Source organism: Lepus europaeus, chromosome 14, assembly GCF_033115175.1.
Source record: "Lepus europaeus isolate LE1 chromosome 14, mLepTim1.pri, whole genome shotgun sequence".
Lineage (NCBI taxonomy): Eukaryota > Metazoa > Chordata > Mammalia > Lagomorpha > Leporidae > Lepus > Lepus europaeus.
The window spans coordinates 38,059,159-38,081,060 of NC_084840.1; the positions used below are offsets into that span (position 1 = coordinate 38,059,159).

The window sequence follows — 21,902 nt, forward strand, 5'->3', positions numbered from 1 at the left end:
CCATGTGGGTGCAGGGGCCCAAGGACTTGGGGCCATCCTCCACTGCTTTCCCAGGCCATTGCAGAGAGCTGGATCAGAAGAGGAGCAGCTGGGACTAGAACCGGCACCCATATGGGATGCCAGCACCTTAGGCCAGGGCTTTAACCCGCTGTGCCACAGCGCCAGCCCCTTAAATAAGCAAATCTTAAAAAAATAAAAATTAGGGGCCAGTGTTGTGGCACAGTGGGTAAAGTTGATGCCTGCGATGCTGGCATCCCATACAGATGCCAGTTCATGTCCCAGTTGCTCCACTTCCAATCCGGGTCCCTGATTGTGCATCTGGGAAAGCAGCAGATGACCTGAGTATGTGGGTCCCTGTCACCCAAGTCAGAGAGCGGGATCAAGCTCAAGCTTCTGGCTTTGGCCTCAGTTCTGACCATTGCAGCCATTTAGGGAGTGAACCAGCGAATGGAAGATCTGTCTCTTCCTCTATGTCTTTCAAATCAATAAATAATTTTAAAAAAATTAGGCTGGAAATTATTTTCCCCTCAGAAAAAAATTTTCTTCCCCCTGAGAAATGGATTATATTGTTTTGTTTATCCACTGGGCCCTAAGTTTATTATTCATAAATTATCTATGTCCAAATCTCCATTGTTTTGACAAAATAGAAGTTAACATTGGAAGATTCTTTTTTGGGAAGGGAGGAATAGGCATGAGATATTTGAAATTTAAAATTTTTTTTTGGACAGGCAGAGTTAGACAGTGAGAGAGAGACAGAAAGGTCTTCCTTTTCCATTGGTTCACCCCCCAAATGGCCGCCACGGCTGGCGCACTGTGCCTATCTGAAGCCAGGAGCCAGGTGCTTCTCCTGGTCTCCCATGTGGGTGCAGGGCCCAAGCACTTGGGCCATCCTCCACTGCCTTCCTGGGCTACAGCAGAGAACTGGACTGGAAGAGGAACAACCGGGACAGAATCTGGCACCCCATCTGGGACTAGAACCTGGGGTGCCGGCGCTGCAGGCGGAGGATTAGCCAAGTGAGCCGTGGTGCCGGCCGGCATGAGATATTTGGATCAGATCAGTAGCATCGTGTTTAAGCGGCCTGCACAATTGTCTAAGTAAGTAAAATCTTTCTAACTAGCTTAAGATTTTCTAGGAACAAACTTTCACTCACAACAGTGCTCCAGGTAACAAAAATCTGCTTAAGTGATAACAAACTCCTTTAACAGTATTCATTAACTCAAAAACTAATTGTGTATACTTAATTAAAAAAATAAATAAATAAACCCATAAGAAAAAAAAAGCTGGATACAAAGATATTTTAATACTATATCTTCAGAAGTACAGTGTCTCTACCCTAACTTACTCAAATATCGTATTCATGGTGTCCACCAACTTTGCCTGGACTTTTGTGGAAGTATTGGTAAAATTCATTTTGAGGCAAAGGCTTAAAAAAAAGATTATTAAGGGAAACTGGGCATTGAAATCACATCAACTCAAATCTTAAGGTTAGCTATGTACTATTTTCTATCCACTAAAGCATAAATACACACAGTCAAAAACAGTCAATCTTCCTTATAACTTCTCAAATAATACTTGACCTAACAAAAATACTATCATATCAAAACAGTCCCAGGTAATTCACTATAATAAAGCTATCTAAAAAGTATGGTTTCTAAAATCCTCTGTATTTCAGATTGGGATGTAAGTTAACTATTCATTTCCCCAGCTAATATGGCCTTTAAATCCTTTGTAAGTAACATCTATTACATTTACATACCCAGGACTTTTACAAAAATCCTCCAGGAAACACTGAGCTTTTGAGCCTAAACTTGGGCCTGGTGTTTGGCACAGTGGGTTAAGCTGCTACTTGTGATGCCCCCATCTGGTCTGAATCCTGGTTAAGTTCCCCATGCAGTTTCCTACTAATATGCCAGGGAAGGCAATGGAAGATGGCCCAAGTGCTTGGGACCCTTACCACCCACGAGGGAGACTAGGATGGGGCTCCTGGCTCCTGGCTCCTGGCTTCAACCTGGTTCAGACCTGGTTGTTGGAGCCATTTGGGGAGTGAACCAGATCTGTCTCTCCTCTGTGGACTCCGTCTTTCAAACTTAAAAAAAGGAAAAAAAAAAAAAGTCTAAACTCATCAGAAAATAATACAAAAGGTCCTCTTTGAGCTGGCTACTACTTTTTATTTGACAGAGTTAGACAGCAAGAGAGAGAGACAGAGAGAAAGGTCTTCCGTTGGTTCATCCCTTAAATGGCCACTACGGCCGAAGCTACGCCAATCCGAAGCCAGGAGCCAGGTGCTTCTTCCTGGTCTCCCATGCTGGTACACAGGCGCCCAAGCACTTGGGCCATCCTCCACTGCCTCCCCAGGCCACAGCAGAGAGCTGGACTGGAAGAGGAGCAACTGGGACTAGAACCTGGCACCCATATGGGATGCTGGTGCTGCAGGTGGAGAGGATTAACCAAGTGAGCCATGGCGCTGGCCCCTGAGCTGGCTACTACTTTCTTCATTAGCATCATCCCAAATGATGCTACCAAAAACTCTTTCCCAAACCACCCAAATGACAAGCACATTCTCTTTTATTCAAAGGCAACTCCTAGCTAGTTTTTAAGATTTACTGTCTTTCTTGATTTTTAGTTCAAGAAGGATCTTTCCTGTCTGCTTCTGCAGCATTCATTATAGAATAACTACAGTGTATTATTATGTACTCAGTCTGTATGCAGCAGAAGACTTGGCACACACTGGGGGCTTACTAAATGCTGGCTAAGAAAAGGGTGTTTCACAGACACTGACGCTAAGAAAAAAACTTAAATGCAGTTTTGATATTGCTGTCTTCCCTTTCAGATACTTTGCAAATAGTTGCAGAATGAAAATGTAGGCATATCTAATTTTTTTGTGCTTTGTAAATATGCTGTTAACAAAACAAATTTAAGGTTTGTGGCAGCCTTCATCAATCCACCAAGCCAATCTCTGGTGCAATTTTTCTAACACCTCAGATGACTGTTAATTTTTAGCAATAATTTATTTTAAAACTGAAGCATGTATGCTGTTTCTCTAGACATAATGCTCTTACAAATAGACTACAGTACTCACATTGTGCAAATACAACTTTTATATGCCCTGAGACACAAAAAGAAAGCATGTGACTTGGTTAATTGTGACACATATTTTATTGTAGTGGTCTAGATCTGAACCTGCAAAATCGCTGAATGGTGCTTATGGAATCCCTCTTAATAGTATTCAGAGGCCATGATTTGATCTCAAACTTTTCCCAGCCCTACTTCCCACTCTTTGCCATTACTCACCCTATTTTCTTATTTTGAGGGGGTTGAAGGGAGAGGGGCAGTGAAGAGATGTTCTCTCTCTTCCTAGAACGCCCTTTTCTGGTCCCCACCTGTGTGATGGACCCACAGTAAAGCTCTAAAGAGGCACTCCCACCTGTGTAGAGCCTTTGCTCGCTCATAATACTTACATATTGCAAAATGCTTATTTCATCGCACTAAATTTCCTTTTTTTTTTTTTTTTTTTTTGACAGGCAGAGTGGATAGTGAGAGAGAGAGACAGAGAGAAAGGTCTTCCTTTTGCCGTTGGTCCACCCTCTAATGGCCGCTGCGGCCGGCACATTGTGCTGATCTGAAGCCAGGAGCCAAGTTCCTTTCCTGGTCTCCCATGCGGTGCAGGGCCCAAGGACCTGGGCCATCCTCCACTGCCTTCCCGGGCCATAGCTGAGAGCTGGCCTGGAAGAGGGGCAACCGGGATAGAATCCGGCACCCCAACCGGGACTAGAACCCGGTGTGCCGGCGCCGCAAGGCGGAGGATTAGCTTGTTAAGCTACGGCGCCGGCCTTTATTTCCTTTCTAAACTGTTCTGCTCCTCTCACAGGGGTTCTCAACCTGAGATCTACAGAAGGAGGTCAGAGACAGAATCACTGACTCTTAAACTCAAAGAAGAAAAGTGTACATCTCTTCTTCTATTAGCTATGGTCTGAAATTTGGTATTTACTTCCATCTTAAATGCAGGCAATTAACAAAGTAGTATTAAGTAATGCAAATACTAGGTATACTAAATTAGGCAGCATATTAGGCAGCATCAACAATTAAGTAAATGTACTAGGTGACTCTGCTAACAACAGAAATCTTAAATATTTTCATATATTATAGTTAGGAAGATAACCCTGAAATATTACTTACTCTCATCACTACTTCAGAATTCTGGTAGTTATTATATCTGCTTTTAGAATGTTTATTATTTCATATATAAATAAAGCAGTATGATATATTCTATCTTTGTACTATGTTGACAGCTATACTTCAATATAACTGGATTTCCTTGGTAATTAACATGTATGTTTGGGTTTGCTATGTGTTTTGGTTTGTGTTTAAAAACATTATTCTGAGGGGGCCAGTGCTGTGGCATAGCCGGTAAAGCTGCCACCTACAGTGCTGGCATCACATATGGGCGCTGGTTAGAGACCTGGCTGTTCCTCCACTTCCCATCCAGCTCTCTGCTGTGGCCTGGGAAAGCAGCAGAAGAGGGCCCAAGTCCTTGGGCCCCTGCACCCTCATGGGAAGACCCAGAAGAGGCTCCTGGCTTTGGATCGGCGCAGCTCCGGCCGTTGCATCCAACTGGGGAGTAAACCAGCGGTTTGGAGATCTCTCTCTCTCTCTGCCTCTCCTTCTCCCTCTGTGTAACTCTGACTTTCAAATAAATAAATAAATCTTTAAAAAAAATAAATAAAAGCATTATTCTGAGAAAGGTTCCATAGGTTCTCAAGATACAAAAAATAATGAACCCATGCTTTATAGCAAAGTATTTGCCCTTTATCATTCACAGTACATTGCAAATACCCAAGACTTGCTGTATGTGCCAAAATTTGATTCTCTTCTTTAAAAACATTTCCCATCATATAACTCCTTTTCTTTAGTCTTTCAAAATATGAGTCTAAAACTTTAGCCTGGGCTAATATCACATTTTATTTCTAAACTTTATTTACTTCATGATGGTAGGTGAATGACGTCTAAATTAAATGTGGCTCCAAACCTATTTGGAGTCTTGTATTTCTTTGCTTGATACATGTTCAATTAGCTAAAAGCAATGAGGGGACAGTCATTCTGGTGCAATAGGTTAAGCTGCCACCTGCAATGCCAACAGCTCATATGAGTACCAGTTTGAGTCCCAGCTACTGCACTTCCAATCCAGCTTCCTGCTTATGTGCCTGGGAAAGCAGTGGCACACAGCCAATAAATAAATCTTCAAAAAAAGATGAAAGGGGCTGGCGCAGTGGCACAGTGGGTTAAAGTCCTGGCCTGAAGTGCTGGCATCCCATTTGGGCGCCGGTTCTAGTACCGGCTGCTCCTCTTCCGATCCAGCTCTCTGCTATAACCTGGGAGAGCAGTGGGAGATGGCCCAAGTCCTTGGGCCCCTGTACCCATGTGGGAGACCGAGGAGGCTCCTGGTTCCTGGCTTTGGACTGGCGCAGCTCCAGCCGTTGCAGCCATCTGGGGAGTGAACCAGCAGATGGAAGACATCTCTCTGTGTCTCTACCTTTCTCTGTAGCTCTGTCATTCAAATAAATAAATCTTTAAAAAAAAAAAAAAAAGGAAATACTATCTTCTATAAATCTGTAGCTTACTGAGTTATTTTTTTTTTCTTTTTTTTTTTTTTTGACAGGCGGAGTAGATATGAGAGAGACAGAGAGAAAGGTCTTCCTTTTGCCATTGGTCCACCCTCCAATGGCCGCTGTGGCCGGCGCATCATGCTGATCCGAAGGCAGGAGCCAGGCGCTTCTCCTGGTCTCCCATGTGGGTGCAGGGCCCAAGGACTTGGCCATCCTCCACTGCCTTCCCGGGCCACAGCAGAGAGCTGGCCTGGAAGAGGGGCAACCAGCATAGAATCCAGCGCCCCGACCGGGACTAGAACCCGGTGTGCTGGCGCCGCAAGGCGGAGGATTAGCCTGTTAAGCCAAGGCGCCGCCCCAGCTTACTGAGTTATAAAAAAGACAAATCTGGGGGTGGGCACTTAGCCTAGTGATTAAGACATTGGTACCCCATATCGCAGTGCTTGGATTTGACACGTTTCCTGCTAATGTTGACTCTGGGAGGCAGAGGTGAAAGCTCAAATAACTGTGTTCCTGCCATCCTTGCAGGTAACATGGATTAAGTTCCTGGCTCCTGGCTTTTGGGGAATTAACCAGGACAGAAGCTCTCTTTTCTAACTACTGATAAAACAGACATTGTTATTATTCTGAAAATTGAGTATTAAAGACATAAATTGACAGAGACATTAATAGCAATGGGTTTGGAATGGAAATTTTCTTTGCCATTTAGTAGCTGTGAAAGCCTAGGAATTTAACTTCAATCTCAGTTTCTTCATCTGAAAACAGATGTTAGCACCTCAGAAATTCAGAGGATATGATGCTGCATGCACAAATTCAGCACACAATACATACTCAAAAATCTTGACATTGATCTATACATATTATCTATACAACATAGGAAGAGTTAAAAGTCACAAAGACAACAAAAAAACCTTAGAAAAGTTATACTATTTACATGTATGTACTTTAAAATATGCAAATCACTTAATTAGATTCAAAGCTATCTCCTTTTGCAATCTCAACATTCATGCTGGAGTACATACCGGATCAACCTGCCATATGATAACAGTTGTATCTTTTGATCCTGTTGCTAGTTTAGTGCCATCATTAGAGAATTTACAGAACCATACTTCATTACAATGCTCCGTGAGAATCTGCTGAGTATAACATGGGAATTGCCTCCTACAAAGAAATCACAAATTATTATTATTTCAAAACAGATTAGAGTAATAATTAAAAAGGTTAAATAATTGATAAAACTTTTTAGGAGATTACATCATAAACATTAAAAATAAAACTGAATGCATTTATAAACCTTAGGAATCAAGTTTGTATTGGTATGTTGGAAACATGATATTGCTACCAGCTGTAATGCAGGCAAACTAGTTTAACTTCTGGCTGCTCCATTTCCCATCCAGCTCCTTGCTAATGTGCCCAGGAAAGCAGCAGCAGATGGCCCAAGTACTCAGACCCCTCCCACTTAAGTGGGAGACCCAGAAGGAATTCCAGGCTCCTGGAATTTGCTAAGCCCAGTCCTAGCAGATGCAGCCATTTGGAGGGTGAACCAGTGGATGGCAGATTTCACTGTATTTTTGCCTTTCAAATAAATAAAAATGACATCTTCAATAACAATAACAGACTATCTGGCCTGATTAAATAAATTTGTATAGATAATTAATAACCAGGGCTTCATGTTTATATGTATAAATTGGATGGCATCAGCTGGCTGTAGTAAAATAATGTAACATTTCAATTTGAGTAAAATCTAGTTTAACTTTCATCAGAAAAGCAACTTGGTGCAATAAAAAGAATAGCATTGCAGTGAGTCAGACAATGTGAGTCCGGGGCCTTTCTCAGTGATAAGCTCTGATGTCTTCAGAGAGTTACACCTCTGAACCTCCATTCCCTCCCCTACAAAAGATTAGTATCTACCCAACAAAGCCCTTAGGGTTCTTGTAAGGGATCAGAATTACAGCTAAAATTCCTGAAATAGAAGAAATACTCCACTGTGCCTGCTGACACTGGAGGGCAGCACAGATAAAGTGCAGCACAGGGCACAGGCTGCTGCACATAGAGTAAAGAAAGCTCAAGAAGAGCAGCACAGCCTGGCAGACTCAGCCATGTACTAGCTGCAATTCTGGAATATTTATTTGATCTCTCCAAAATCTCAACGTTCCCAACTATAAAATAAACATAACGGTATCTGTCTTACATAATTGCTTATACAGAGGCTGGCGCTGTGGTGCAGCGGGTTAACGCCCTGGCCTGAAGCACCGGCATCCCATTTGGGCGCTAGTTCAAGACCAGGCTACTCCACTTCCAATCCAGCTTTCTGCTGTGGCCTGGGAAAGCAGTAGAAGATGGCCCAAGTCCTTGGGCCCCTGCACCCACGTGGGAGACCAGGACGAAGCTCTTGGATCCTGGCTTCAGACTGGCGCAGCTCCGGCCGTTGCGGCCAGTTGGGGAGTAAGCCATCAGATCAAAGAACTTTCTCTCTCTCTGCCTCTCCTCTGTGTAACTCAAATGAACAAATAAATCTTAAACAACAACAACAACAAAAAAAAACCCTGCTCCTACAAAGATGAAATGAGAGGCTGAGATTATGAGTGTAAAGTACAAAGACGGGGGCTGGCATTGTGGTGCAGTGGGTTAAAGCCACAGCCTGCGATGCTGGCATCCCATATGGGCACCAGTTGGAATCCTGGCTGCTCTACTTTCTTTCTTTCTTTTTTTTTTTTTTTGACAGGCAGAGCGGATAGTGAGAGAGAGAGACAGAGAGAAAGGTCTTCCTTTGCCGTTGGTTCACCCTCCAATGGCCGCCGCGGCCGGCGCATCGTGCTGATCTGAAGCCAGGAGCCTAGTGCCTCTCCTGGTCTCCCATGCGGGTGCAGGGCCCAAGCACCTGGGCCATCCTCCACTGCCTTCCCGGGCCATAGCAGAGAGCTGGCCTGGAAGAGGGGCAACCAGCATAGAATCCAGTGCCCCGACTGGGCCTAGAACCCGGTGTGCCAGCGCCGCAGGCAGAGGATTAGCCTATTGAGCCGCGGCACCGGCCATGCTCTACTTTCAATACAGCTCCCTGCTAATGTATCCTGGGAAGGCATACAATATGAGTCCGGCCTCTTCTCAGCCATCTGGGGAGTGAACCAGCAGATGGAAGATCTCTGTCTCTCCTCTCTGTCAAGTAAAATAAATCTAAAAATAAACACACAATCAAAAAAACCACAACTGACAAACACCCCAAAACCAAAACAACCAAAAGCCCCACAGAGATGGAGACTGCCAGCTAGTACTTCTTAAATGACAGCTATTATTTATATTAAGGCAACAGAGCCTATGATTTTTTTTTTTTTTTTTTTTTTGACAGGCAGAGTGGACAGTGAGAGAGAGACAGAGAGAAAGGTCTTCCTTTTTGCTGTTGGTTCACCCTCCAATGGCCGCCGCACCGCGCTGATCTGATGGCAGGAGCCAGGTGCTTCTCCTGGTCTCCCATGGGGTGCAGGGCCCAAGCACTTGGGCCATCCTCCACTGCACTCCCTGGCCACAGCAGAGAGCTGGCCTGGAAGAAGGGCAACCGGGATAGAACCCGGTGTGCCGGCGCCGCTAGGTGGAGGATTAGCCTGTTGAGACACGGCGCTGGCCCAGAGCCTATGATTTTTGACTAACTTTATCCAGTTAAAGAGGAATAAGTTGCTGTAAAAATGACTGTCTCCACTAAGCATTCACTTAAAAAAAAAAAAAAATCATCCTTTCCTTTTATAGTCTCTACATCAGCACCATTCATGGAATCTTCCTGTCAAGAGTGAAAATGGCCGGCGCCGTGGCTCAACAGGCTAATCCTCCGCCTTGCGGCGCCGGCACACCGGGTTCTAGTCCCGGTCAGGGCACCGATCCTGTCCCAGTTGCCCCTCTTCCAGGCCAGCTCTCTGCTGTGGCCAGGGAGTGCAGTGGAGGATAGCCCAAGTGTTTGGGCTCTGCACCCCATGGGAGACCAGAAGTACCTGGCTCCTGCCATCGGATCAGCACGGTGCGCCGGCCGCAGCGCGCTACCGCGGCGGCCATTGGAGGGTGAACCAACGGCAAAAGGAAGACCTTTCTCTCTGTCTCTCTCTCACTGTCCACTCTGCCTGTCAAAAAAATTAAAAAAAAAAAAAAAAAAAAAAAAGGAAAAAAAAAAAAAAGAGTGAAAATGAGGTAGCTCGGGGGCCTGCGCCATGGCTCACTTGATCCTCCGCCAGTGGCGCCAGCATCCCATGTGGGCGCCGGGTTCCAGTCCCGGTTGCTCCTCTTCCAGTCCAGCTCTCTGCTGTGGCCCAGGAAGGCAGTGGAGGATGGCCCAACTGCTTGGGCCCTGCACCCGCATGGGAAACCAGGAAGAAGCACCTGGCTCCTGGCTTCGGATCGGCGCAGCGCCGGCCGTAGCAGCTATTTGGGGGGTAAACCAACGCAAGGAAGACCTTCCTCTCTCTCTAACTCTGTCAAATAAATAAAAAAATTAAAAAAAAAAAAATTAAAAAAAAAATTAAAAAAAAAAAAAGAAAATGAGGTAGCTCTAGCACACATGGCTACTGAACACCTGAATTGTAGCAGGTAATCTTATGATAACTGGTTTATTTAACACGAGTAACTTCATGTAAATGCTCTATGTAGTTACTGCTTACTGTGTGGACAGTACAGGTCTACATCACAAATTACATAAACATCTATTTGGACAATAATGCATGAATTTTTCAATCTATCTTGAAAACAGTCTTCTTCACTTTTTTCACCAAATCAATACTTTAAAAATATGTTTTGTTGGGGCCAGCACTGCACCACAGTGGGTTCAGTTACTTCCTGGGACACTGGAGTGCTGGCTATTCTGCTTCTGATCCAGCTCCCTGCTAATGTACATAAGAAACAGCAGACAATGGCTCAAGTACTTCAGTCCCTGTTGCCCATGTGGGAGATCTGAACAGAGTTTATGGCTCTTGGCCTCAACTTAGTCCAACCCTTGCTGTTGGGGTCATTTGGGGAGTGAAGCAGATGGGAAGATCTCTCTCTCCTTTTCTTCCTCCATCCCTTCCTCCCTTTATGTCCATCACTCTGCCTTTCAAATGAATAAGTCTTAAAAAAAACTAAAGGAAGTATTATTATCTTCATTTTCACGAGGCTGATGGGGGCAAATAATGTAACAGATGTTATAAACCCACTAAGTAACCAAACTAAGACTGGAACCCATGGCTGACTCCGAGGCCACTTTTCTTGCCAAATTTTGGGAAATTTTTTAGTATTCATTTTTTAAAATCCAATTTTAGGGGCCAGCACTGTGGCACAGCAGGTTAAAGTCCTGGCCTGAAGCACTGGCATCACATATGGGCACCAGTTCTAGTTCCGGCTGTTCCTCTTCCAATCTAGCTCTCTGCTATGGCCTGGGATAGCAGCAGAAGATGGGCCAAGTCCTTGGGCTCCTACACCCATGTGGGAGACATGGAAGAAGTTCCTGGCTTCGGATCGGCGCAGCTCCGGCAGTTGCGGCCATCTAGGGAGCGAACCAACGGATGGAGGACCTCTCTCTGTAACTCTTTCAAATAAATAAAATAAATCTTTAAAAGGATCAGCTCTGCTCTGGCTGTTGCGGTCATTTGGGGAGTGAACCAGGGGAATGGAAGACCCCTTTCTCTCTGGCTCTACCTCTCTCTCTCTGTAACTCTTTCAAGTAAATAAAATTCTTAAAAAAAAAAAAAAAAACCACTCAAATAAATAATTTCAATATTAGAAAGTTTTTTCTTCTTACTGTATTTATCAAGAGTAATGTCATTTAGTTAAGAGAAGAAGCACTTTATATCTAGTTATAAAATATACAATAATTCAAATGGCTGCAACTGACCAAGTAAAAAGATATTATGTAAAATTTGGGTGGCAAAAATACCTTTAAGGAAGGACTGGCTCATAATCAAAATGATAAGGCACGAACAGTCTACTGACAGTAACCAGTATCTGACAATCACTGACATAGTATTTGTCATAATTTAAAAAAATGTTTAATACTAATAGCCCGGTTTATTAAAAGCGTATTTTTAGATGTATATAAGCGGCAGTTAATATTTGCTTTCAAATAAATTTAAAATTTAGAATGTATTTCAAAAGGTATTACTTTTTTAAAACCAATCTTTAAAATTGTTAAGAGTCTATAAATATTTTATAATACTCCTTACTGCATAAACATTAATATTTATAAAGCTATCTGTGGAAACATACTTCTATTGCTTGCTGCTGGAGAAAACTCACAAAATTATTTTTTAAAATAATCACTTTTTTTTTTTTTTAAATTTGAGAGATAGAGTTAGAGAGAGAGGGAGAGAGAGAAAGGTCTTCCGTTCGCTAGTTCATGCCTTAAATGGCTTCAATGGCTAGAGCTGAGCCAATCCGAAGCCAAGAGCCAGGGGCTTCCTCCAGGTCTTCCAAGTGTGTTCAAGGGCCCAAGCACATGGACCATCTTTCCAGTGCTTTCCCAGGCCATAAACAGAGAGCTGGATTAGAAGAGGAGCAGCTGGAATATGAACCAGTGCTCTATAGGATGCCAGTGCCACAGGCGGAGGCTCAGCCTACTATCTCACAGCACCAGTCCCTGTCCCTTACTTCTCAAACTTAAGCAAAAATTATATGTATACAAACTGTGAAAAATAGAAACTGGATACAATCTAATGAATACCTTTCAGTATCCATCAAGATTTTTAAAAAGTCACCATTAATTCTCTTTCCTCCAGAGGGAAAGAGGGGATACCTGTTATTTAGATTTCAAAGCTAAGATTCAATCTCTAAAAATATCTTTGTAGAGGCCAGCACTGTGACTCAGTGGGTTAAGCCGTTCATGCTTGCTCCACTTCAGATCCAGCTCCCCCCTAATTCATCTGGGAAGACAATGGAGGATGGTTCAAGTGCTTGGGCCCCTGCCATTCACATGGGAGACCAGGGTGGAATTCCTGGCTCCTGGCTTCAGCCTGGCCTAGACCTGGCTGTTGTGGCCTTTTGGGGAGTAACAGCAGATGACACATCTGTATCTCCCTGTGGCTCTGCCTTTCAAATAAATAAACCTCAAATAAATAAATAAATAAATAAATAAATAAATAAATAAATAAATAAAAAGGTTTAGAAAGGTCAAAAGTATAAACTGGCCGGCGCCGTGGCTCAACAGGCTAATCCTCCGCCTTGCGGCGCCGGCACACCGGGTTCTAGTCCCGGTCAGGGCACCGATCCTGTCCCGGTTGCCCCTCTTCCAGGCCAGCTCTCTGCTGTGGCCAGGGAGTGCAGTGGAGGATAGCCCAAGTGCTTGGGCTCTGCACCCCATGGGAGACCAGGAGAAGCACCTGGCTCCTGCCATCGGATCAGCACGGTGCGCCGGCCGCAGCGCGCTACCGCGGCGGCCATTGGAGGGTGAACCAACGGCAAAAGGAAGACCTTTCTCTCTGTCTCTCTCTCACTGTCCACTCTGCCTGTCAAAAAAAAAAAAAAAAGTATAAACTGGAAGTGATATTCAATTTAATAGAGGCTGTTCGACACCAACATCAGCAGCAGGTCTGGTGCTGTGTTAGCTGCTCAAGTTCTAGTGCCACAGAAATCTGAAGACTGAAAAAGGAAGGATATACACATTCCAAATGTAGAGCAGGAAACGATTTTAAGAACTTAGCAATGGCCGGCGCCGCGGCTCAATAGGCTAATCCTCCAACTTGCGGCGCTGGCACACAGGGTTCTAGTCCTGGTCGGGGCGCCGGATTCTGTCCCGGTTGCCCCTCTTCCAGGCCAGCTCTCTGCTGTGGCCAGGGAGTGCAGTGGAGGATGGCCCAAGTGCTTGGGCCCTGCACACCATGGGAGACCAGGAGAAGCACCTGGCTCCTGCCATCGGATCAGCGTGGTGCGCTGGCTGCAGTGTGCCGGCCGCAGCGGCCATTGGAGGGTGAACCAACGGCAAAAAGGAAGACCTTTCTCTCTGTCTCTCTCTCTCTCACACTGTCCACTCTGTAAAAAAAAAAAAAAAAAAAAGAACTTAGCAATAAGATGGAAGGGAGAGAGAGAGTGGTAACTAGGAGGAACCCAAAATTAATTTTTTGTTTGTTTTTAGGGTAACAGAGAATACCCTCCAATCAGTGGTCATTTCTGAAAGACAAGAACTCTTCCATTACAACATTAAACATCAGAGTGCTGTTCTATGTAATTTTATGGGAGCCTGGTCCTGAAATGAGGAATGAAAAAGATTAGACTAAATATTTTCAATACCAAACAGGCAAAATTTGAATTTATGGACACCTCCTGAACCATCAAGTCTAGTCATTACCTTTGAATACAATCCCAATGATAAATTTATGAACCACAAAAACAAAAAATTGGGTTTACACTTTCATCTGAACATTGTTTTTAAAAATCCCTTTAATGGGCCGGCACCGCGGCTCACTAGGCTAATCCTCCGCCTTGCGGCGCCGGCACACCGGGTTCTAGTCCCGGTCGGGGCACCGATCCTGTCCCGGTTGCCCCTCTTCCAGGCCAGCTCTCTGCTGTGGCCAGGGAGTGCAGTGGAGGATGGCCCAAGTGCTTGGGCCCTGCACCCCATGGGAGACCAGGAGAAGCACCTGGCTCCTGCCATCGGATCAGCACGGTGCGCCGGCCGCAGCGCGCTACCATGGCGGCCATTGGAGGGTGAACCAATGGCAAAAGGAAGACCTTTCTCTCTGTCTCTCTCTCACTGTCCACTCTGCCTGTCAAAAAAAAAAAAAAAAAAAAAAAATCCCTTTAATGGCCGGTGCTACGGCTCACTTGGCTAATCCTCTGCCTGTGGTGCCAGCACCCTGGGTTCTAGTCCCGGTTGGGGCGCCGTATTCTGTCCCTGTTGCTCCTCTTCCAGTCCAGCTCTCTGCTGTAACCTGAGAAGGCAGTGGAGGATGGCCCAAGTGTTTGGGCCCTGCATCCGCATGGGAGACCAGGAGGAGGCACCTGGCTCCTGGCTTCGGATTGGCACAGCACACCGGCCATAGTGGCCATTTAGGGGGTGAACCATTGGAAGGAAGACCTTTCTCTCTGTCTCTCTTTAACTCTACCTCTTCAAAAACAAAACAAAACCTAAAACATAAAAATCTCTTTAAGGAGCCATGAAACATAAAACTATGCAGCCTTTTCATCCTCAGAAGTGAGTTACAGAATAGTGATAGTGATAAAGATTAAAAAGGAATAAGGGGGGCCGGCACTGTGGTGTACAAGGCTAAGCCTCTACCTACAGAGTTGGCATCTCATATGGACAAAGGGTCGTGTCCTGCCTGCTCCTCTTCCAATCCAGCTCTCTGCTAATGGCCTGGGAAAGCAGCAGAAGAGGGCCCAAGTGCTTGGGTCCCTGTACCCACTTGGGAGACCTGGAAGAAGATCCTGGCTTAGCACTGGACGAGCTCCAGCCACTTGTGGCCATTTGGGGAGTGATTCAGTAGATAGAAGACCTCTCTCTCTGCCACTCAAATAAACAAATAAATCTTAAAAAACAAAAACAAAAACAAGACATGCATCATGCAATACTTCAATACTTTAAGATTTAAAGTAATTTAAGGCCAATAGGTCAAACAATTATTTTTTGTTACAAGTGGGAGACTAACTACGTATGAAAGTAGTATATGCACACCTAGAAAACTTTTAAATTCAAGTACAGATATGCATGTATACATAATTTTTATGGTTATCTCGTTTATAAAGCCCTCATACTACTATAATTTCATCCTTCCTATTCATGTTATTTTCTTTTTTTTTTTAAAGATTTATTTATTTGAAAGTCGGAGTTACACAGAAAGAGAAGGAGAGGCAGAGAGATGGGGGGCGGAGGGAGAGGTCTTCCATTCACTGGTTCACTCCCCAATTGGCCACAACGGTTGGAGCTGTGCCAATCCGAAGCCAGGAGCTCCTTCTGGGTCTCCCACGCGGGTGCAGGGGCCCAAGGACTTGGGCCATCCTCCACTGCTTTCCCAGGCCTTAGCAAAGAGCTGGATTGGAAGTGGAGCAGCCAGAACTCAAACTGGTACCCATATGGGATGCCAGCACTGCAGGCAGTGGCTTTACCTGCTAATGCCACAGTGTTGGCCTCCACGCTATTTGCATCAGTTCCTAGATGATCTTTTGCAAAAGCAATTGAGCATATCCAATTCAGTTGTTCCCTTCCATGTCTGGTTCACCAAAACCAACCCATTTCCTTCCTGGAGTTTGCAAGATTTCACAATTTGTTTTGTGCTGTTTTAAAGCTCTGCTTCTGGGAAGGCCTTGTGCTGAAGGAGGTTAATCCACTGTTTGAGACACCTGCAGCCCTACTGGAATGCCTGGCTGGAATCCTGACTTCTCTGCCTGCAATCCAGCTTCCCAGTCATGTGTCTGGAAAGGCAGCAGGTGATGATGGTTCAAGTATTTGAGTCCTTACCACCCATGTTAGAGACCCAGTTTCTGGCTCCTGGCTTTGGCCTGGCCAAACTCTGGCTAATGTGGGCAAATGTGGACTGAACCAGTGGATGAAGGGTCTCTCCTTTTCGTCACTCTGCCTTTCAAATAATTTAAAAAAAAAGTTCTACTTTAACTCTGGTGATTACTAAAATAATAAAAATATTTTTATCAACTGCTAACATTAAAAAAAAAAGCCTGAATTCTTAAGATGCAAATCTATGAACATGGGTAGGTAGAATAACACACCTAAACCAGATGGTTAATAGCTGTTACTCTGACCATTTTTGGTTTAGAGTCCATCTTCTTAAAAAAAAAAAAAAAAAAGCAGAACTTTCATTAAAGTATTTCCTGACCATAAGTTTCTTCATGAGAAGAACATAACAGACTACAGTTAAATTATCAGACACAGAAAATGAATAACCAAATGCATAGCCAAAAAACGGGAAAATTGCTTTTCTAGCTCTGGTTCTCAAAGTGTAGTTTACTATATAAACATGCAGATTTCTCCTAATATTCAAATTTAGTTCTAGTTTTGTGAATAAATGCTAAATCAGTTATGAACTCTTATATAAATAAGAAAACATTTTTTTTTTTTTTGACAGGCAGAGTGGACAGTGAGAGAGAGACAGAGAGAAAGGTCTTCCTTTTGCCATTGGTTCACCCTCCAATGGCTGCCATGGTAGCGCGCTGCGGCCGGCGCACCGTGCTGATCCGATGGCAGGAGCCAGGTGCTTCTCCTGGTCTCCCATGGGGTGCAGGGCCCAAGCACTTGGGCCATCCTCCACTGCACTCCCTGGCCACAGCAGAGAGCTGGCCTGGAAGAGGGGCAACCGGGACAGGATCGGTGCCCCGACCGGGACTAGAACCCGGTGTGCCGGCGCCGCAAGGCGGAGGATTAGCCTAGTGAGCCGCGGCGGCGGCAGGAAACATTTTAATAAACTTTTTAACTGAGTTTGTACAATGTTAGCCTATTTCAGAATCTAAGAAGTTTTGCTCTTACCTGCTACAAACATGATCTATAAGTAGAGACACAGAATCTAGGCTGCTGTCGAGTTTGGTATTGTGATACAGGCACCGATCCCTCTGCAGTTCCACCGCCTGCCGCAGCAGAGTCTGTAAACGCCGTGGGGGAAGCATCACTGATGGTGGTAAATAGGCTTTAATAGAAGACATTTTAAAAAAGAGAAATAAAATAATAATAAACTGTAGACTTTATGTAAGACATTTACTCATCTTCTATACTTGCCTCCACCCCAATAATATTGTGTCCCTTAAATAGAGAAGCTGTGGCACAGCGGATGAAAGCCACAGCCTGCAGTGCTGGTATCCCATATGAGTGCCAGTCAAGTCCTGACAGCTCCACTTTGGATCCAGCTTCCTGCTAATGCACCTGGGAAAGCACTGGAAGAAGGCCCACGTGCTTGGGCCCTTGCACCCATGTGAGAGATCCGGAAGAAGCTCCTGACTTCAGCCTGGCCCACCCTGGCTGTTGGGACCATTTGGGGAGTGAACCAGCAGATGGTAGATCTCTCTCTCTCTCTCTCTCTCTTCTCTCCTTCTCTTTCTCTGTAACTCTGCCTTTCAAATAAATAAATAAAATTTTAAAAAAATTTTAAAAAAATTTTTAAAAAATCTGGGTCATGTGATATGTGAACTTCATGAATATTTGTTAGCAGCTCTAGTGACACTGCATTAGGATGGAATATATTGAAAACAAAACAAAATCCCTAACAAACAAAAATAAGAAAAAAGATGATGATGAAAAGACAACCTAATGATATGGCACAGAGAGATCAGACACAAGTAAAATCTCTGGAGCCGAGCGGGTAAAGCCACCTCCTGTGATGCCAGCATTGCATATGGGTACTGGTTTGAGTCCTCGTGGCTCCACTTCCAATCTAGCTCTCTGCTAATGCACCTGGGAAAGCAGCAGAAGATGGCCCAACTGCTTGGACCTCTTCCACCCACGTTGGAGACTCAGATGAAGCCCTGACTGTTGCAGTTATCTTGAGAGTGAATCCAGTGAATGAAAGATCTGTCTCTATATCTCTTGAACTCTGGCTTTCAAATAAATCAATCTTTTTTAAAAAAAGGAAAGAAAAAGAGAAATCTCCATGTAGGGTTTACCACTTGGGACACTGGCATCCCTTGTTGAAGTGCCATGTCAAGTCCCAGCTGCTCCACTTCTTATCCAGCTCCCTGCTAACATGCCTGTGAAGTCAGTGTGTGATAACCAACGTACTTGGGGTCCTGCCACCCAAGTGAGAGACCCAGATGGGCTCCTAGCTCCAGCCTGGCCCAGCCCTGTCTGTTGTAGGCACTTGGGGAGTGAATCAGCAGATGGAAGATTGTCTCTCCCTTTCTGTCATTCTGCCTTTCAAATAAATGAATAAATAAGTTCAAAAAAAGAGAGAAAACAAAAAAAAAAAAGAGCAAGCCAAAATGCTGGAACAAGTCAAGTTCCATTTCTCAAACTGTTCCTATGTCAAGGACACTATGGAAATTCAGGGGATAACTGGTGTTTTGATGTATCAACCTATTCTAATCCTTTAATTCCAGATCTCTCCCCAATTGCAAGATTTTCTGCTTCTTAGGTGCTCCACTCCCATGCCAACATGAAAACCATTTAATATCATAATTTTTTCTTTTAATTTGCATTTATTTGATGCTGAATTTATTCCTGAGGCATAGGTTTTTGTTTCTGTTGGGATACCTTTTTCTTCTGTGCCACCTCCTCTTCTGGTTTAGGAACAATTTGTTCCTTTTCAATGATGATCACCTCTATGTGGTTCAGGGAGCTCGTATATTAATGTGACCATGAGCCCTGTAGGTATGGTGGTGCATCTTGGCTGCTTTGTTCACCTGGATGTGTTTTGTCTACACCCAAACCCTCCAGTTCAGAATTACTCTCTGCATTTTTAAAAATGTGCAACAGAAACTCTACACTCTTTTTGGGCCACCAACCCTGCGTCCAACCCTACCGCTTGGCTTGGAGCATATCCACCAACTCCACCACCGTAAAGACAGAATGGCAGGCCGGTGCCGTTGCTCACTTGGCTAATCCTCCGCCTGTGGCACCGGCACCCCAGGTTCTAGTCCTGGTTGGGGTGCCGGATTCTGTCCTGGTTGCTCCTCTTCCAGTCCAGCTCTCTGCTGTGGCCTGGGTAGGCAGTGGAGGAGGGCCCAGGTACTTGGGCCCTGCACCCGCATGGGAGACCAGGAGGAAGCACCTGGCTCCTGGCTTCGGACTGGCGCAGTGCACTGGCTGCAGCAGCCATTTGAGGGGTGAACCAACGGGAAAAGGAAGACCTTTCTCTGTCTAACTCTGCCTGTCACCAAAAAAAAAAAAAAAAAAAAGGAATGGCACACACTGCTTCTTTAATGTGACATCTTTCATATACTTGGTGGCTTGTCGGATATACATATTCTTGATGGCTTGGCATTGACAACATAATTTAACCGGAGAGAAAGAAGGTCTTTTATATGTGAAAATATGGCAAAAGTAAAACCTACATTACAATTTAGAGGCCATAAATTTGGAGGAGAAAAAAACAATTTATCTAAAGAAGCCTAGGCCTTAAATACTGAAACCAACAAGATTTCTGAAACATCTGTGGCTTAAAGTTGTGGTTTACATGTTTTTTTCCTAACTACAGTACTTTTTGAAAGCCCAAATAACATCTTAAGTGGGGCAATACTACATCACACAAATAAAAGGAAAACTGCTCTGGGACCAGTGCCTTCTCACAAACTCCTGAAGTTAGCACCTTAGTCTCCACAGCAGAGTGTGGAAATCTTTGGTTTAAACGCTCCTTAATGAAGTCTCCCTTTCTCTCCAATAGCCAGTGAGTAAACATGCCTAGAAACAAATCCTCACACTTGATCTCTAATATCCATTTATTTATTTATTTATATTTTTTTTGACAGGAAGAGTGGACAGTGAGAGAGAGAGAGAGACAGAGAGAAAGGTCTTCCTTTGCCATTGGTTCACCCTCCAATGGCCGCCGCACCACGCTGATCCGATGGCAGGAGCCAGGTACTTCTCCTGGTCTCCCCATGGGGTGCAGGGCCCAAGCACTTGGGCCATCCTCCACTGCACTCCCTGGCCACAGCAGAGAGCTGGCCTGGAAGAGGGGCAACCGGGACAGAATCCGGTGCCCGGACCGGGTCTAGAACCCAGTGTGCCGGCGCCGCAAGGCGGAGGATTAGCCTGTTGAGCCACGGCGCTGGCCCATCCATTTCTAACCTAAGAGAAAATAAAGAATTAAGACTCTTACTCTGAAGTTTGTCCAATAGTTTGGATCGGGAAGCTGTCCCTTTGCCTTCCCATTCTGCTTTTGCACGTAGGTCTTCTGCATGGCTACACATCAAATACCTAAAAATACAACCGAAAAAGCAACAAATGTCAAAATCTTCCCTCTGGAATAAATACAACTGGAAAATATTGACTATACTGGTATTTCAGCTATCCAATTCTTACTTATGTATTTCAAGAAGAAACTTCTACACTGGACCTAATTCATTAATACAGGTTGCATTGGCAAATAATTACTAAAATGTAGTATGTAACAATAATAGTTAAATATGTAACACCCCAGGGTCTTCAGGAAATTCACAGAAAGTGCATACTATGAAAAACTGTGCATGTCTTTTAGGTTTATGCACCAGACTAAACTTTTAAATTCCATCTTACACAGGCTTTTTGAAGTTCTTTGTATTATAGGTTAACCTATTAAGAGAATCCACTTATATTATTGTTACATATGTAGCTCTATCTGCCAAGCTTTGTTCTAAGCACTCAACATACCCTATTACTTCATTTAGTGTTCCTAACAACCCTGTATGAAGTAAGCACTATTATTCCATTTTTGAGAAAACCAAGACACTGAAAGAAAGCTCAAGTAATTGGCCTAGAGTTAGAAGGCAAAGTAGCAATACAGAAAGGCAAGCATTCTAGCTGCAGACCTTTCCCTTAGCCAGTATACATATGTGTGTGTATGTATGTATGTATGTGTGTATATATATATATATATATATATATATGATTTTATTTATTTATTTGAGAAGTAGAGTTTCAGAGAGAGGAGAAACAGATAGAAATCTTCCGTCTGCTGGTTCGCTCCCCAAATGGCTGCAATGGCCAGAGCTGAGCCAATCTGAAACCGGGAGCTTCTTTCAGGTCTCCCATGTGAGTACAGGGGCCCAAGGATTTGGGCCATCTTCTGCTGCTTTCCCAGGCCATTAGCAGAGAGTGGGATGGAAAAGGAACAGCCAGGAAAACAGCCATATGACTCCACAGGCAGAGGCTTAGTCTCCTATGAACAGTGCTGGCCCCCTTCATCAGTATATTTTCAATACATAAAACTCAAAAAATGTTTAAAGGTATTAGATTTGCACAGGGCCAGTGGGGCAATGGGCAATGCGTCTGACTACAGGTCAGGAGATATTTACATTATAAATTAAACAAAAACAATACACCTTCAAGAGTTTACTATAAACATCATTCCAGAAATGGCTTAACTGGATAACCCTCCTTGTATCATCCTGTGAAAGTTATTGAGATCCCAAAGCACAGAATCTGGGAACTAGTTCATTAGTCACTAGAAGTGCAGAAGGTGCCATAAATACTAAAGGTCATGAATTCTGAAGATTTCATAAGGGCCCTCTGCTGGAAGCACAACCCTGACCTGGTTTTGGTTCTGAGAAAAACAGCTTTGAAAGAGAAAGAAGTAGAGGCATTATTCAAACATGAAGATTAGGCCTGGCAAGCAAGTCTCCTGTTGTCTGATAGTCTGCCAGATGACACTGTTCTTCTTAATTGTAAAAAGGATATTCAAAAGGGTAAGGACAATGAAATAAAGAGCTGGTACATCACC

General features: G+C 44.2%; 1 protein-coding gene across 4 annotated transcripts in view; it reads right to left on the minus strand.

The window, feature by feature from the left end:
- WDR26 (WD repeat domain 26) overlaps positions 1–21,902 on the minus strand; it is a 55,944-nt gene that overhangs the window by 21,966 nt on the left and 12,076 nt on the right. For all 4 annotated transcript variants that reach the window (XM_062210453.1, XM_062210455.1, XM_062210452.1 and 1 more), the window contains exons 5-7: positions 20,304–20,401; positions 17,027–17,183; positions 6,627–6,765 (exon numbers count right to left, since the gene is read on the minus strand). In XM_062210453.1, coding sequence (XP_062066437.1) covers positions 6,627–6,765; positions 17,027–17,183; positions 20,304–20,401 — 394 coding nt within the window. The remainder of the gene's footprint in view (positions 1–6,626; positions 6,766–17,026; positions 17,184–20,303; positions 20,402–21,902) is intronic.